This window comes from Merops nubicus, unplaced genomic scaffold (assembly GCF_000691845.1).
Source record: "Merops nubicus isolate BGI_N331 unplaced genomic scaffold, ASM69184v1 scaffold39494, whole genome shotgun sequence".
Lineage (NCBI taxonomy): Eukaryota > Metazoa > Chordata > Aves > Coraciiformes > Meropidae > Merops > Merops nubicus.
The window spans coordinates 60,649-73,874 of NW_008605991.1; the positions used below are offsets into that span (position 1 = coordinate 60,649).

A 13,226-nucleotide genomic window follows, 5' to 3' on the forward strand; every position below is an offset into this window, starting at 1 on the left:
TTGTTAAACTAGCTAATAGAGCAGACAAAAGACCTAATGCTGAGACCAACACTGTTTTGGCATGGAAAGGGTTTGTGCAGTCTAATGAGATTTTTATACTTTTAACTACCATGTCCTCAAGTGGGACTGACAGGAAACTAGTTCTCTCTTAAACCAAATTATCACCATCCAGAGAAGAAACCATAAAGAGGATCCTAACTTTATGTTATTATATGTGTTATCATTATCTGCCTCTCTGTCCAGTTTAAATCCCTAACTTTCCTAAGCTCAGCAACAATTTTTTGAAGAGAAGTATTTGCATATGTCAGCAGCTGAGATCTATCCATCTAATAGTAAGAAATCTCCCAAGAGCTGCTGGCTCTAGAGTTGCACAACTTCTGTTAGCTATTTTCTGCTCCATCTGGGGTTATATGTTTTGGTGGTTTGTTTTTTTTTTTTTTTCACTTTCATTTAAAATATTGCATTAATTTAGAGGCAGAGCATCCCCATAAGAAACACTGGACAAAGAAATTAAGTGCACATGAGAATGGCTCTGAAGCTGATTCCAGAACTTCTCAATCCAAAGACTGCTTCTGTGCTTCATGTGAAAAACTGCCTGTTGTGATGTTCACTATCAGTATCCAAATCTCTTTGCCCTTTGGGGTTTAGAATTTCTCTATTGCAATTTCTCATCTGCAAACAGACATGACAAGATTTCCTTACCTACTAGAAAATTTGTAAGGTATTTAAGGATAGATTGATGGATTACTGTACAAAGAGTGCACAGATACACTGAGGAGCATTATATAAAAGCCCCCTGTATTCACATCATGTGAATGTAAAAACATGAGTGGAACAAAATAAGTATGTGGACTATTGGATAGCCCTTGGTATACACCTGTTTAGGAACCTGGTATCTCTACTACTATTATTTCAGAAGGGGAAAGGAGTGAAGGAGCTGTGAGTTAGTCAGGGCACTCATGGTGTTTCTTAGCTGTTCTATATGGGCCAGAGGCTGGACTTCTGATGTATTCTCATCTAGGCTGGCTGCAAACTGGGAGGGAAGGTAATCTGTTCCCATGACAACTGCCTAAATAATTTAAGTTTCACATCCCCTTCTCTCAAATATCTAGTGATGACTTATCTGTGACAACCAACTCTTCTCTCACTTGGAAACTGAGATACTCAGCTGAGGCATGACAGTTCTAATATGTGTCATGGCAGTCCTGTTGACTACTCTGACTTGTAATCTCCTTAGATGGATATGGTATTGGAAGGAAACCTTGATTCTTCTGAAACTATTGCTTAAATTCTACTGCTAGGAACATACATTAGAATTTCAGAAAGTAGTATGAAGTTAGTGAACAGACTTCTATTCAAATAATTTTGAAAAGGACTAGTTTTCATTGACACACCCCACATGTGAAGATGTACTGAGAATGGCATATCAATCCAAAATAGCCAAATTCAGACTTACCAATTCTAGATGTGGAGTAGGGCTGAGGAATGAAATTGCTTTTGGGTAAGCAGTAAACATAGTAGAGCACAAAAAAGGCATTAAAATCTGAAGCAGTGTCAACTATGCATACCTACCACGTGATTTATATCATGATGTTTCATGTGTGGAGAGTTGCAATAAATCCTTATCAACTTCACCAGTATTGTAGGACTGAGAAGAAAGAACTTCTATCAAGTGTTCTTACTTATTTAGGTGAATATCACATTGTTACAGCATTATGACACATGGCAGACATCCTTACTTACAGCCAGGAAGTGTTTGTGTAGAAACCCAAGGTGAAGAACGGCCATAACCAACGTTTGTACTGGCAGCAACTGCAAATCTGTACCATCTGTATTTTTTCAGTCCATACACTGTCTCTTCTATTCGGTCATCCATCACATTTTTATATAAATATTGATGCATCTCATATTCAATACATTCCTTAGTTTCCCAGTCACTGCAGTGGATGGACTGTAGCTGTGTAGTAATCTTGTAGTTTTGAAAGTAGCCAAGGATAGATTTTGGTGATCTCCAATTCAATGTCACACTTGTCGACTGCACATTGGAAAACACAATATCCCTGGGAGCACTGGGAACTACAAATTAAAACACTTGTAAGATATCTTCATTTGAATAAAAAGCTATTTCATCTATAACCCTTTTATCCAGTGTTGAAAAAATATTTTAAGAAGCATGCCTAAAGACTAAGATTCAATATCATATGATTAATAAGAAGTAATTCTATCAGCACAAATCATACTGTACATGTGTAGGTGGTGTACATTTACTATAGCTTTTGAAATAAAGAAAAATACTTTTAGGCGTGGCATGCAGAAACAGCTTTGAGAGGTGTGACATTGTTGTTGCTACACTTGGGGCTATATCTCAAGTGAGGGAGGGAATATCAAGCAAAGTTATTTTTGGTCTACCCATAGTATTTTTCACTGCTGTTGCTACCTCGGATTCTTCACCTCTCACTCAGAAACACTCATCAGTCTCCCTTTCTCTCGGTAATATATGAAATCCTCAAGCAACAACTCAAGGTTTCATAAGTGTCCTGTTTCACCTTGTGAATGGAAACTATCAATAAATGCAATACAAATGCCTATATAAGTGTCTTACAAGCTGTTCAGGAAAAAAAAATTATATACACACATATACATGGGTATACACAAGTTATATTCATGTGCACGGAGACAGAAGTAGTGCATACGCATATATGTACATAAATACACATACACACATGAACACGCATTTATCCATATCTATTTTAAGCCAACAGTGTACTCTCAGCTCTCATAGACTGGATGCAACATATGGTTTTGTGCTATATCACATAGTCATACAGTAAGCTAATATTATCTCTAAGACTCTGTAAGATAATACTAATACTCTCTGTGGCAAGAACTGTGCAGAGAAATCAGCTCAGAAATCATTTTTTGCACATGGCTTTAAACAGCACTTCAGAGTCTTCTGGGGAAGAAATATCACTGGTAAAAGAAAAACACATGAAACATCCTCAAACTGAAACTGAAGAAGCCCCAAGGCTTACATAAAGAGTAAAAGGATCCCAGACCAACGTTACTGGGGAAGAAAGAGAAAACCTTCCTTTTTTTTTTTTCAGCCTTGTGGGAATACCTGAGGTCTACTTTTGTCTGCAACAATCTGTTTATAAAAATCATCATGATATAACAAGCTGAAGCTTTCCACTAAACGAGAATATTTAACAAGAAATGTAAATTCTGAGCCAAACCAAGCTGTGACAGTGAAAAGATTGAGAAATACAAATTCCTTTAAATAAACCCAAAGCAGGTGGAGCCTGAAGGAGAGGGGCCAGGCACAGGAACCTTGAGCGCTTCCCCTGTCCTTCCGCTCACAGTAGTAACATTCTTGCTTGATCACAGTTTTGAAGACTGAAGATTTTGAAGATTTGAAGACTCAGTTTGTTCACTTTCATAAAAAAACCCCAACACTGCAATATTTTCATAATAGCTCTATAAACTCTATTTGCTACTTATGTAAATTATGAGAAAGGGCTTAGACTGACCATTAGTTAATGAAAAACAAAGGCAGATAAATGTTCAATGGTTACCATACAAATTATATGGTGGATATATATATACCTTCACTTGCTCACATGTGCAGGGCTGGTAGAACCTTGGTTGGCACAAGTGCACTCTCTACACCTAGCACAAGGCAAGTTAAAGAGGCTAGTCACACAGAGGAAGAGCAGTCCCAACGTTATAACCAGCATGGTGGGCTTTCCCTCTCAAGGAATTATGCTGTCACAAAGAGTTGAGAGGTAGCAGTAAAGTCACAGTAAAGATGGAAAAGATGCTTGGCAGTTTCACAGAACTAGAAATTATATCAGGAAAAATAGCGTTGGCTCCGATTTGTGGGCTCTTACATCGAACAAAAGTCTAATAAAGCCAGCTTCCATAAGCTCTCCTTGTATTTTGGTGGAAACAGACAAACTCCCAGAGACTGGGGGAAAGAATGGAGGTCAGAAAATTGATGTTTCACTTCCCATCAGTCCCTTCTCCCACTAGCTACAGAGGGAGCCCATACACATTACCCTCAGAGGGCTGAAGATAGTATCTGTGATTAAGCCAGTGAGTAAGACTACATGAAAAGTACTATTTTGAAAGACAAACTTGCAGGTGCCATGATAACAGACAGATTAGAGAAATACTTCTTTCATACAAAAGCTTTTATCACTATTCCATGTTATTGTTTTTCCAGTTTACTAAGACTCATATAAACAAAATAATTCTAACCTACAAAAGAAAGGGTCAGTCAGCAAAAGACATAGGAAAATTTTCCCCACCAGTGCTTAGACAGACCTTTAAAATGGAATCAGAGCCTTAAACGCTAGTCCGCTTAAAATCTAGTCCATTTTGGCTCATTACTTTCATAGACAAATCGAATATAAAGGTAATCTCTCATTGGAACAAATGAAAAGATATGATCTAAATCTGGAGCAAATCAAACAGGTTTGCTCTTAGGGACGTAGTGAGGAGCAGTGACACCCAGTGGCACAGTGTCTCTTGCACTTGATGACTGTGTTCAATGAGACAATTTCAAGACAACTCCACTATTGGGTTACAGATACAAAGGGGATTACAATTACTCTAGCATGGAGAATCAGATTTCCATTCCTCAAGAATGACTAAAATTCCCTCCACTTTTTCTGTTCACAGATGGTACTGATTTGAACAAACCATTCCATGTTTCCTAGAGTAATCATGCAGCTTGTTTAAATTTTCCAAACATGACTCAACTACAATGAAGTGATCACTGTTCACTCTAAAAACAATAAAAGCCAAAAATTGCATCTTTGTAAATTATTCTTTTGGATTAAATTGGAACTCTAGCAAAGAATTATATAACTCCTCTTACACACTGCTGCTTTGTTATGGGTCTAACAGGAACTTTATTATTATTCCTGGCTGTCAGAAAGGTGCACTTAAAGAAAGGTCAGGAAAAAGGCTGTGTTGGTGGTGGTGTAGGACACTAATTGTCCAGGACTGTGCTCTGATTAGCTAGCTGGCATTCTAATGCTAATATTTAAGATTCCCAGGAATCATGAGCAGAACCCCTTAAGTCCCAAAAGCACATAACTGACAGCCTTGCCCTACTGAATTATGTACATTTTCTACAATTCATCTAGCTCTGTGAGTGGAAGTTTTTCAGTCTTTTTTTTTTTTTTTTTTTTTGGTGTGTGCAATGTGCTCTATTGTTTTGCAGTTACTAGCTTTTAATTCAACTTCTGAAAGCCAGCCAGGGAGATGGCAGAGAGTCTGGCCATGAAATGCTGCTGAATTAAGTTTCTGGACTGGAGGAGGAATGAGGTATTTTCAGGTTCATCCACCATTGTTCACACGATGGCCAAACTCCAACAAAATTGCCTGCAGCCAGATCCACGTGGGATTTTAAGCTCCTAAAGCCTATTTACGTGCCTCAACTCCCACTGAAGTTGACAGGAAGCTAAGCACCTAAACAGAAGTTACTTTCATAGATCTTGGCCCCAGATCCCTACACTGTTCTGGCTAAAATGTTAATCAGCCCTTCCGAAGCTGGTGGACTGCTCAGAGATTAAGTTTTTATTCGAGAACCTAAACAAAAGGAAATTCCTGGTAAAAAAAAAGCACAAGGACTGAGCAAAGACTCAGATCAAGTTGAACTGGGCCAGTGGAACTGGTTCAAACCAACAGAAATCCTCAGTAAAAAAAGTCTTAATCGTAATGCAAAGATAACCTAAGGGCAGCAAAGGACACGCACACAAAAAATCTACTGACAAAAGAGAGAAGTTACAGCTTTCTGTAAAGTCTTCTGTGGAAAGCAACGACTACAGCTGCGCGGGCCGGGAACAGAAGACAGTAATTTGATATGGCATAGTTCCTAACGAAGTTAATAAAAAAAACTCTGCCTACAGAACAGCTGCTTGTAGCTGGAGTTTGGATTAAAAGGACAGCGGCAGCCTAGAAGTCTGTTGGGTGGTATTAAGAGCATCCATAGGAGGAAAGTGAAGAACAAAGTAGAACAGATAGCAGTGGGCACGCAATAAAAGTCTTCAGAAAATGGGGATATCTGAAAAGTAACATTCTGTATTGATTATCCATATTAATTTTTGAAAGCTTAGTTACCCAAAGGAGTTCCCCGAGTTAAACTGATAACCATGATCATATTAAATACTACTCTAGTATAGACTACTAACTTCAGGGACACTCATCATGATATAAAGTCTTGCTCATGATGAATAAGGACATCACAAATAGGTCCTAAATGGTTTACTAACATAAAAATATAAAAAAAACCCAGTAGACTATCTTTTTACCATGACTTGGGACTGATACTATCAGATATGCTGTAAAGAAAATTGCACAGTTGAGAACATGCCTTAAAAAAGCCTCTGTGGACCATGTTTCTTAGTCCTTAGCATATGAGAAAACAGTCTCCAGCTGTGGGATTTAAACACTGAAAAATCAAATCCCACAAATCTAGAGAGGAATGAAAACCTTTAAGCTAAACTTAGAAAAATAGCGAAAAACTGTCAGTACTCAGGTATTAAATCAAATAAGAATACTCAGCTTTCCAACAAACTGGAATTCAGTCTACTTTTCAGTAAACAATGTATTTGACCTGTAAATACTTTCAGTTATAGCTTTGTACGTATGTCACCACCATTTCTTATACATGAACATACAGTTGACCTAGTCCCTACAAAAAAAATATTCCTTCATCCTACACTATACGATTCTTCTATTTTTATCTACTAGCTTATAAAAGTAACATCAATACAATTTCACTGGCAGCAACCGAGTGATCACTGCATTTGTCTAGTGAAGATTTGCCACCAACATTAAACCCTTTAGCTTACGTTTCCACACAACAACTAATCAGAAAATCTAAAAAAAATAATTCAACATTGCATAAATAAAATTGAAGTCTGAGGGGAAAAAACAAAACAAAACAAAACAAAACAGCACAGCTCCAGTCATCTTGGAAAGGTTTGTTTCAAAGATTCTTAGTCATGATACACACTGCAATTTTGGGTTGCTTTTACTTTAATATGGTTTGGAGATGTGAACTTGCAGACCTGACTGAATATGTGAAAAACATTGCTCCTATTTGTAGCAGTGACAGGGAACACTGAAGCTCTTCCATTTCCAATGTTGTGGCTCTGCAGTAGGTTGGTTCCTCTGGGTAACCACACTGACACACTGCGCTGCACGTCATGCTCAGGACCATAAGGACCATCTTAGGGTTTGGTCTTAAATATTGCTTTCAGTGCATTGTGGTCGTCTGTAGTTCTCTTCACAAGTTAAATGAGGAAATTTGTGTAACTCCAAGACAGCACTGCAATGAGCTGCCACAACCCAAGAAAAGCCTTAAGCCCTTGTTATGTTTTGTGCTCCTTGTAAGCCTAAATGAAAAAAGACCACATTGCTCAATAGGCACCTCCATCCAGGAGATGCAAACCTTGAATCCCTACAGGTCCCCCTGTGCAAGGAGTAAAGACATTCTGTGCACAAATAACAACAGTTGATGTTCATTAGCCACCTCCACACCAAAAGACAAAAAGACCAAAAGAAGCTTTCCCACTACCAAACCTTTTAGGCACTGCTCCCCTTCACGCACAAGGCATATTTCTGTGTATAGATACAAGTTAGTATTGGCCAGCAAAATTAAGCAGGGGTTAAATTAAAAAATATTGCTTCAACAAATTTCTTGCCATATTTCTTTTAAATAGAAGTTATGAATTATTCTCTATGTAGTAGAAAACAAATGGTAAGGACTGTCACCACAGTACAATGGCAGCCTCAACCTATTCCAAGACTCTGTGTTCAGTTATAATATTAAGAAGGAGTAGCAGTAAGGAGGGAAAAATTACTCTGCATGTCTTAATACTATAATCAATATGAGTAGTATTTTCAGAGAATAATAAGTCCATCAACAAAAATCTAAATTAAAAACATTGAAAGCAGCAGCAGGGTGTTGTGGTTTTTGTTGAGGTTTGTTTGTTTGTTTTTGTTGTTTTGGTTTAGTTTGGTTTTTTTTTGGGGGGATTATTCATTCTTTGAACCCTGCAAGTGGCTTTTTAATTGTTTTATTTTTGTTCTTAACTGAATGACTATTACATTCGTCCCAGGCTTGTGAGTTAACTCAATCTTCACAGCTTCAGTGTGCCTTTTGGAGAACTTTCCTACTATTTTATGGCTTTTCCTCCTTCCTTAAAACTCACTCAGCATTAATGAAATTTCATTTTTATGTGTGCATTTTCTTGAAAATAATCCAAGGCTAGCTAGCTATACAGTCATAAAATCCCAACACATTTATGCATGTGTGCTTACTATATTATATTTCATATCTTTATGATACATTTAATCACAAAGTAATATTGCCACTACAAAGCTGACCGTTTTTATAACATACTGCAGCTTGGCAGAGGTAGTTTACCATGACAATGGAGCTATATTAGATACAAAACACTACTAATCTCCTCATAAATTTCATATACATGATTCATGTTTCATTGTACCCAGATATGAACAAATTTTTTTTTTTAAAAAAAAAAAGGCAAATAATCTTGGTAAGAATGTAAAGGTCAAACACTATGCAGTGAGACACTGAGCCAAATTCAATTTCACTTTATGTCAGAAATAAATGCATTGTCAGTGACTCAGTGCTGGCTACATACTCTGTGACTAATCTTAGACCACCATAAATAAGAAGCTGACAACAGCTATAAAACTGTTTCCATTCCCATCCATGAATCTCTAATTCCTAGTACCCAGTCACCACAAAACAATTCACGCAAACACACAGTTAAGGAAATGTCCTAATAATAACTAGTTTGTTGCAAATATGACTAAGCAACAACATGTAAGCCAATGCTAGAACAGCAAGCAAAATTCTCCACTGTGTATGTCACAAAAAAACCCCATGTTTTGTAGTATAAATCCTTTCTTAGGAAAACTCACAGTGATAAGGCACATAAATCACATGTTGTTACAATACAAAGTCTTGGGTTTTTTTCTCCTGCTAGTACAACTCTGTGAAACATAGACCACAACAGACTAGCAGCCTGTCTCTCAAGCCCATGCTTACCACAACCGCAGCTTCTCCAGGTTCTCAACAAGCACTAATTAATAGCCAACCCCAAATTTCTCAAAAATCCCAACAATTAACTTTGCCAGGTGCCAGGCATTTTTAACACTATTAGAAGCCTTTCCCCCATCTTCCAAGAAGTAAGGCACCTGGGAAGCCTCCTGTTCTCCTCTGTACTGGAGGATAACATGCCTGCTATATAAGACTATCTCCAAAACCTTCAGGTTTTGGACAAGTCCAGTTTTAACTGTGCACTGGCCTGCCTGTATGCATACCCATTCCCAGTTTCAGTTTTGCTCAGGGTTTGAGTCAGGCTGAACAGCCATTCTCTTTTCTTAAAAGAAAAGGTGGAGAGCTGCAATTGTAGTTGAGAAGTGTACTTAAGTGCACCATCACACACATCCATGTCAGCACAGCAGTTAAGCTGGCTACAGTAATTCCAGGCAACACTGTAAGATATGTGTATGCCCATCTCTAATATTTAAACAATGCTTCTTGCAAAAGGAGACTGTGAACCATGCTGATGGACAGGAGTTTCTGAGGTAACAAAAGAGCAGATGACCCAAGCAGAAATCTTAAATCACCAAAGAGCTGGACAGAAGGGGACCAGCAGAGTTCAGAAAATGGTAGAATTTGTAGGGGAGCTGTAGTTGATGAGGAAGCCAATGGAGAGAACATTTTTACCAGAAATAGGTGTGACTGTGACACTTCATTGTTTCAATAAGAGATATGACCAGGCTTTAGTGGGATGGACCACACTGTGAGGAGAGGTACTCATCAAAGTACAACCCAAGCTGTTTTCACAATGGCCACATTACACCAGCAAGGGGCTCCTCTGCTTGTCCTCATTTGGAGCTCAGCCATTTGATTTGGAACCAAAGCAGCAGTAGTTCAGCTGACAACACAGTCGTGGTCTAGATTCACCCAGACATGCACATCTGCAAATCTAAATTCAAGAAGTGTAGAAATCAAAACCCAGAATAGGACATTAAGGCTTTGTGAATAAGAGAGATCCAAACGCTGAACCTAAAGAGGTCCATGCTGCTCAGGAAGCTACCAACAGGAAGCCTAAGCATCTAAACTCCAAGTTTAGATGTCTGATGCAAGTTTGCATAGTAGAGCTGCCTCCCTCCACTGTTGCTGCCACAGACTCTTGTTCCTATTGTTTGACGGAATTGGACAAAGGAAATATATATGAGACTGGGTACTGCAACTCATCTCTTATTTGATAACTTAGTAATGAAATTATTACAAAAGCTATGTTTGGCTTCTAAGCATCGGAGGATACAGTCACACTCCCCCATCCCACTCCTGTGTTTCCCAATGATCCAGCTGTTCTGAATTAGACCTTAACAACTCCACTGCATGAACTGATGTCACTGAAGAGGAAACAAACAAACAAAAAGACCTAAACACGGTAATTGCTCCTGTAATTCAGTAGGAAGTCAAAGTCTGTTTCTGGATCCCACTCACTGAACATTAATTTTGCTTTTTATATTAAACTGTTACTGAAGAAGAAAAAAAACTCAAGATAAATAATTCCAAGAGTAGAAATCATCCCTAACTGGGGAAGAGAACTGAAACAGGCAATTGCTTCCTGGATTGGGAGTTAGATTCCTCTTCACTTCCAGTTTAGAAGCCAGTCACATAGCTATTTACACAGAATCAATGTCATATTTTGCACCAGATTTTATCTCCAAGTCACAGGTGCCAAATGAAAGCACAGCCAGAATTAGGTGAAGTGTGAAGTGTGCACGGAGAGGGAAAGGAAGACAGACTTTAGATGACAATTTTCTACTCCAGTGCCAAAAAACCTGCCAACATTCTTCTTCGGCTTTAGCTCACAATTGCCTTTCTTATTAAAAAATCCTATTCATCAAGGGGTATGACAAAGTCTGCTTGAAGAAGTTAAATTCTTCTCAATTACAAAAATTCTGAAAGCTTAAATGTCAGTCAATGAAGTCATAGCATTGGCCACTAGTAGAAACAAAACAACAAAAATTTTGCTCCCCAAATTTTTTTCAGACTTGCAGTATCAAATATCCTTAAAAGTATCAGGAAAAAAGAGCAGAGATTTTAAGACAAAAATTAACAAGTGATCAAAAATTAATAAAATAACCAAACACCACAAAAAAAGGTACTTTCTCTTTGCTTTTTTAAATAGCCATTAGTTCACATCACCAAGTGTATCCTAAAATGGAAGAAAGAGGAAGCCTTGTTTTTCCACATCTACTATTAGCAAGAAATATAAACAACAGAAGGATTTAGTTGCTTGAATTGAAGCAAGTATCTCAGGCCTGCTTGTTTCATAGTCATCATTTAAGTCAAACAAAAGAATTAATAGTAAAATAAATAAAAATAAAACTTGAAAAGTTTCTTACCTTTTTCTGGAAGTGTACTGGCATTGCATATCTGTTCTTCACCATCACCAGCAGATGTTGCAGCTTTTATTTTAAACTGGTAAGTAATATTGGAAAGCAGATTTCTAAAAGTATGCAGTGTATCGTAAGATGAAAAATTTGTAGAATTTCCTTCAACTGCTAGGATGTAGTGAGTGATTATACCGTTGGATGAAGCAGGAGGGTCCCACTGCACTAGGATCGATTGCCAACTTGTTGCAACACAATGAACATTCTGGACAACTTCTGGTACTTAAAAGATACACATGCACCAAAGATTAACATTCACACACAATTAAAATGCTAATCACAGACCAAGATAGTCAGAGAAGCAGACCCAATGTTCATAGCAAGGGTCAAACATTTCAGTGGCAGACAAACTGATAAAAGAAATATGTTGAGAGAATAAAAATGTGTCTTTGGTTGCTATGAACATGAGTATCCTTGAAACACTTTTTTCATCAAAATGAAGTAAAACAAACACAATAGTGTGAAATCCATATACACACTCCCCAACAGTATCAATATCAGAAGTCCCTTATTTATCTGTTAGCTTTTTTTCCTTTTAGGCACTCTGTCATATCTCTCTGTCCTTTCAGCAGAGGCACAACCTGCACATGAGTCACTGAGCAAGTTTCAGAGCTGTCTTATAAAGGCTGTTACCTTACTGTTCCCCACCTCCTAGCTCATCAGGAGATATTTTTTTAAAATGTTCATAAGAGTTTAATAAAAGGTAACAAATACTATACTTATGGTGAAAATAGATAATTATCTGTGAACAACTGATTTAATAGAACAACGAATTAAAGTACCTCAGGAAGGGCTAAAGTGCTGGCTGTATCAGCCAAAAGAAAACAACTACTTTCTCTATTGAAACATGTCTTGGAATCCATAAAATAGTGAAAAAACTGTCAGTGAGACAGCAGAAATAGAAGGAAATATTCATTATTACTGCACAGAGGTAAATGAATCTCTATCAAATGATCAGTTTTCTTTTCAGTATTCAAGGAAAATCTTGTTCTAAAAAAGCAGCATCTGCAAATGAAAGCCAATTAACTGGCACTTTTAATAAAGGCTAGAGACAGAATCCTTAGACAAATATGGTGAGGAACTGATTCAGCAATTTTCCAAAATCAGGGTTGGAGGGAAAGGAAACAATGTTGCAACTAGCTGAGCATAAAATCTGAGGAAATTCTGTAAAATGATTAGAAGACACTCCTGTAGGCAGCATCTCTCCAGCACTTCTGAAGAAAGTGCCATGAATACGGAATGTCAGTGACAAAATGAGACAACTGGTGGATGATCATAGCTGTTGGGCAGGACAACCTCCAGCCACCAGCCAACCTGAACCAGTTCAGTGATGGACCAGATTTCTCATGGTGTTGTAATTTCCGGGCATAATAAACAGTATATTTTTTTCCCAGAACCCCTGTTTTATCAGCTCTGAAAAGCATATTTCACTGAAGGTGAGGTCTTGAAAAATTGTAGTCATCATATGGGATCTGTCGATACTTATCTGCTCCTTTTGCTGTCAGGATAAAGGAGCCTGGCATTTTGGACACAGGCCATGCTAGTCCCCCGGCACTGACAGCCCTTATAAAGTACATGAGCCTGTGGATTGCTCTGACCTAGCAAAGGAGCTGCAGTTTTGCACAAAAGCCAGTTTCCCAAACCCCCAGAGCTCTTGGGCTCTCTTTAGTGAATGTTGAATATCCACTTCCATATGATACAATTTT

The 13,226-nt window shown here is 37.9% G+C and overlaps 1 protein-coding gene across 1 annotated transcript in view; it reads right to left on the reverse strand.

Annotated features, from left to right (window-relative positions):
- PTPRQ (protein tyrosine phosphatase, receptor type, Q) overlaps positions 1–13,226 on the reverse strand; it is a gene marked incomplete at its 5' end in the record, with an annotated part of 79,822 nt that overhangs the window by 45,972 nt on the left and 20,624 nt on the right. The window contains 2 exons of the mRNA XM_008939478.1: positions 1,744–2,076; positions 11,473–11,742. Of these exons, the coding sequence (XP_008937726.1) occupies positions 1,744–2,076; positions 11,473–11,742 (603 nt within the window). The remainder of the gene's footprint in view (positions 1–1,743; positions 2,077–11,472; positions 11,743–13,226) is intronic.